The following is a 4254-nucleotide window of genomic DNA, read 5'->3' as shown; positions in this document are numbered from 1 at the left end:
TTTATTCGATACTATCGATGGTTCCGTAAATGTGCCTACATCGATTACTTCCCTGCAGCCATCGATTGTTGACCTGACCTAATAGCCCGGTTACACTGGCACACGAAAATTATTGGCATGAGTGGAAATTTCTTATTTGATTTTAAAGAGTTACTGTGATATTTTCCCAAAATAAGGTAAAAACTCTGGGCAACCGATTCATCAGCTTCGAGGTTGTTGAATTGCAGAAACTGCACTCCTAAATTCTATAACTTGAGTAATTGGATCCCAATTTAGAGGTGGGATACCTTTAAGAGTTTATGGTTGAATTCGTCAAAATTATAATCCATTTTCTTGTCAAATTTTTCCATATTTCGAATGGCTTTAGAATGGGACCCCCAAAAACTGCACTTCGAAATCCCATAACTTGAGTTATTATATCCTGATTTGGACATTGGATACCTTTATGAGTTTCTGCTTGAATTATTTTACTTTCTACATTAAATTTTTTCTTTTAATCGATGGTCAAAATTTTAACCCATTTTTATGTCAATTTTTTCCATACTTCCCATGGGGTCCTGAAAGTGGAGACCAAAACTGCTCTTCTAGATTCCATAACTTTAGTTATTGTATCCCGATTTCGACGTGGGATACCATTATGAATTTGTGCTTGAATAACCTTACTTTCTACATTAAAATTTTTCTTTTAAACGTTGGTCAAAATTTTAACCCATTTTCATGTCAAATTTTTCCGTACTTCCCATGGGGTCCTGAAAGTGGAGACCAAAACTGCACTTCTATATTCCATAACTTTAGTTATTGTATCCTGATTAAGACGTGGGATACATCTATGAGTTTGTGCTTGAATTATCTTACTTTCTACATTAAAACGATTCTTTTAAACGATGGTCAAAATTTTAACCCATTTTCATGTAAAATTTTTCCGTACTTCCCATGGGGTCCTGAATGGGTGACCAAAACTGCACTTCTAGATTCCATAACTTTAGTTATGGCATTTATCGACCTGTGTAATTTAAGGCATTGACTTATAATAAAAAATAAAGTGTCATATATTTTTACTTCCAAGAAATTAGCTCCAGATTGAAAATTCAACAGGAACCATTCAGAGTCGTTCCTTCTATTGGTGAAATTTCCTATTAAACTTTCAACAATTCAACGGATTAGGGAATACCATAACTATATATTTATGTACGTTCTGTTTGTTTTTTTATTATTCAGTTTGTAAGCATAGCCGAATTTCTATTAGCCGAAAGTTTTCAGAAGGCTTATTAAATAGTTATCGAACCAGTTTTCTAGTGTCCAATCCGATTTCGGAACCAGTTCGCGTTGGCAGAGCAGCTGGCACGTCACTGGTTTACCGTTTGTTGTCATTCCGATTCGCAAAATCATGGTTTGAATTAACTTTACTATCGTAATCTGATTCTGAGACTAATCTGTACTCCTTCCGCCTCCACAGAGTGCCCTGTTCAACTTCCAGAGCCTGCTGTCGGTCATCCTGCTGCTGATCTGCACCTGTGCCTATCTGCGCTCCCTGTTTCCCAGCATAATAGACCGCAACAAGACCGGGTGGGTACTCCTCCTCCTCCGGGAAGTTCCAATCCCTACTCCCAAGCTAAATCCCTCTACCCGCCGATTGCAGATTCCTGGGCACCTTCTGGAAGCTGGCGAGGATCGGGGAGCGCAAGTCGCCCTGGGTAGGCGCCGCCTGCCTGATCATGGCCTTCACGGTGCTCTTCTGGAGCTGAGTGGCTCGTCTATATATACTACAACCTGCATAACATCATAGATATTCCAAACTATTAAGGACTGTAAATACACGCTGCGTTTCGCAGCACTGGTTAGACATTTTGGGCTTTCCCAACACTATCAGTTTTCCTCGGTGTTTTGGTTTGTCATGTCTGGCGGAGATCGGGAGAAGCTGCGTCTCTTTGTAGCCACCAGTAGGAGACGCTTGGGCGACCTCCTGGAGCGCCTAAACTGGAGCGAGCAGGGGGTGATGGAGGCCAAAAGTGGACACATTTTGGAGCACAAAGCTGAGACAGTGGAGCCACTGCCCGACTCCTGCTGCTTCAACCCCGCCTTTAGCGTTCAGCTCGACGACGCATCTATCCAGCAAATTGTTGGAACGGATGCGGGCCAGCCAAGTGGCGCTAACTGCTTTGAAGACCTTCAGGTGGCACTCAATGCGCCCAACAGGCTCCTCATCTACGAGCACGTCCTCCGGCACACTGCAAAGCATCCACAGTTCGAGGATAATGCCGCCTTCGCTGAGCTAGTGGGCGAGACCAAGCGGGAGGGGAAGAAGCAGCGTCGCCACCGCAAGAGCAAGCCCACGCTCAACGAGGAGCTGCACCAGCTAGTTAGCCTTCAGATGCAGGCGCTGCAGAGGCAGTGGGAGCAGGAGAGGGCCCGGAAGCAGGAACGCAAGCAGAGGGAGCGGGAGCACAGGAAGAGGGAGCAGGAGCACAGATCGAGGGAGCAGGAGCATAGATCGAGGGACCAGGAGCATAGAACGAAGGAGCAGCAGCACAGAACAAGGGAGTGGGAGCACAGGCACTCAGGTAGCCGGAGGAGAAGTCGGAGTCGCAGCCCGGAGAAGCAACGCCATGGACACAGGCGTCGGGAGGAGCGGAAGCCGCACAGGCATCATCATTCCTACACTTCTGGTTATTAAAACAGGAAGTCCATTCGCATCTGTAGGAAGAAACACCATTCCTACACCTCTGGTCATTAAAACAGGGATTCCATGCGCATCTGGAGGAGGAAACATCATTCCCGCACCTCTGCTCATTAACAGAGGGAATCAATCCTCATCTGGAGGAAGAAACACCATTCCTACACCTCTGGTCATTAAAAAAGGGAATGGGAAACCATCTGGACGAGGAGCACCCACATCAAACACCGAACACTGTGGTCACCAGAGCACTTCCTATGTTTAGCCGACTGTTTATTTGGGTATTCAGATAATGAACAAAGCAAAGAGAAAAAAAAAACATTTGTCTATGATCCTGGCTTGAGGATCCTCCTGGCGGTGGAGGAGCCTACTTGGTGGAGACGCGCGTGCGCTTGTTCCAGGAGAAGTTGATGCCGTAGTTCTTGACGCGCTCCTTCTTGGGCTTCTCTGCGCCGTCGACATACCAGCGCCAGCCGTTCCGTTCGCAGTATGTGATGGCCTCCTCCTGGGAACCGAACTGCACGTTCATGTTGGACAGCGGGTCGCCGCTGGAAGGGCAGAAGTTGGTTACTGGTTGATTCGTTGGACAGAGAGAGTAGCTACTCACGAGGATGCCCAGCCCATGAGGGGGTTCTCCCAGCGCTCGCGGTTGTCGAACTCGATCTGCCAGGTGTTGATGTTGTCCGTGCCGCTCTGCATGGCATTCTTGGGCGGAATATGGATGCGGACGCGGCGTTCCTTGAGATGCTCCTCGGGGACACCGGTGATGGGGCCAAGATTGACGGCCGTGGGCACCGAGATCTTGCCGCTCAGCTTGTTGCGCTGCTCCAGCTCATCGGGACGGGCCAAAGCCAGCTTGGGGTCCAGTGGACCGCCGTCGGGTGAGGATGAGGATGCGGATGCCCAGCGGGCGGCGGCCAGTTTGTTGGCCTGGTAGCTGCAAAGGAGCAGGAAAGCAGATTATATTGGACAGACAGTTTGACGCACTTGCCCGGGCCGCGGGCACCCACTTACAGCTGCAGAGAGGCAGTGCCTCGGCACATCACTTGGCGGAGGGCCGACATTTCGCTAGGCGTGCTAAACTGCTCTCAATACGCGCAGAATTCGGCTTCAAAATACGAATTACGTAAAATTTGGAACACAAGCGCTTTGCAGTTGGGAAAACAGCTGTTCGGTTTTTATTCTAATTGGAAACAGTGCGGTTATTCCACAGGCGGTCACACTGAAATGGGAGGGTGTCTTCGCTGACATGTTTTTGGTATATTTCAGTTATCGGGTCGAACAAATTTATTATTTGTGACTTTCTATTTGAATAGCCTACTATGATTTTGTTGTATTTCCTAGCCAATTAGCCTCATTTTGTGGGCAAGAGTAAATTGAGTTTTGATTTATTTTGTAATTAGGCTAATATAACCCCTAAACAAACACCTTGTGAACAAGAACAGGGTTATTTTCGACATCAACTTTGGAAAGTCTCAGTTGTCATTTGAAAATAAAACATTTAGGGTATTCAACTGCGTTGCAAAAGTGTAAACTTTGTAAGTTTGCCAGACGAGAATTGTGAACGCCCTCTATTTTAA

General features: G+C 46.8%; 3 protein-coding genes across 3 annotated transcripts; 2 read left to right on the top strand and 1 right to left on the bottom strand.

The window, feature by feature from the left end:
• The first annotated feature begins 1264 nt into the window (after positions 1-1264).
• On the top strand, positions 1265-1846 carry LOC119557714 (protein kish). The gene is made up of 3 exons (XM_037870596.1): positions 1265-1390; positions 1457-1566; positions 1640-1846. The coding sequence occupies exons 1-3, from the start codon at positions 1388-1390 to the stop codon at positions 1743-1745; spliced, it is 219 nt and encodes a 72-aa protein (XP_037726524.1). The 5' UTR covers positions 1265-1387; the 3' UTR covers positions 1746-1846.
• Positions 1847-1860: 14 nt separating this feature from the next.
• On the top strand, positions 1861-2967 carry LOC119557712 (matrix metalloproteinase-2). The gene has a single exon (XM_037870594.1). The coding sequence runs from the start codon at positions 1895-1897 to the stop codon at positions 2672-2674; it is 780 nt and encodes a 259-aa protein (XP_037726522.1). The 5' UTR covers positions 1861-1894; the 3' UTR covers positions 2675-2967.
• LOC119557713 (NADH dehydrogenase [ubiquinone] iron-sulfur protein 4, mitochondrial) lies at positions 2920-3857 on the bottom strand. The gene is made up of 3 exons (XM_037870595.1): positions 3689-3857; positions 3282-3611; positions 2920-3222 (listed from the first exon to the last, which is right to left on the bottom strand). The coding sequence occupies exons 1-3, from the start codon at positions 3736-3738 to the stop codon at positions 3042-3044; spliced, it is 561 nt and encodes a 186-aa protein (XP_037726523.1). The 5' UTR covers positions 3739-3857; the 3' UTR covers positions 2920-3041.
• Between the last annotated feature and the right edge of the window lie 397 nt (positions 3858-4254).

This window comes from Drosophila subpulchrella, chromosome X (genome assembly GCF_014743375.2).
Source record: "Drosophila subpulchrella strain 33 F10 #4 breed RU33 chromosome X, RU_Dsub_v1.1 Primary Assembly, whole genome shotgun sequence".
Lineage (NCBI taxonomy): Eukaryota > Metazoa > Arthropoda > Insecta > Diptera > Drosophilidae > Drosophila > Drosophila subpulchrella.
Note: the sequence above shows the minus strand (reverse complement) of the source record. Positions and strands in the feature narration are given on the sequence as shown.

Bases quoted from the DNA above. Each gene is read 5' to 3' on its own strand.
- LOC119557714 (XM_037870596.1), top strand. The intron at 1,567-1,639 runs GTGGGTACTCCT...CGCCGATTGCAG, and splicing joins ATAGACCGCAACAAGACCGG to ATTCCTGGGCACCTTCTGGA.
- LOC119557712 (XM_037870594.1), top strand. From the start codon at position 1,895: ATGTCTGGCGGAGATCGGGAGAAGCTGCGTCTCTTTGTAGCCACCAGT.
- LOC119557713 (XM_037870595.1), bottom strand. From the start codon at position 3,738: ATGTCGGCCCTCCGCCAAGTGATGTGCCGAGGCACTGCCTCTCTGCAG. The intron at 3,612-3,688 runs GTAAGTGGGTGC...GCTCCTTTGCAG, and splicing joins GGCACTGCCTCTCTGCAGCT to CTACCAGGCCAACAAACTGG. The intron at 3,223-3,281 runs GTGAGTAGCTAC...CTGCCCTTCCAG, and splicing joins CTCATGGGCTGGGCATCCTC to CGGCGACCCGCTGTCCAACA.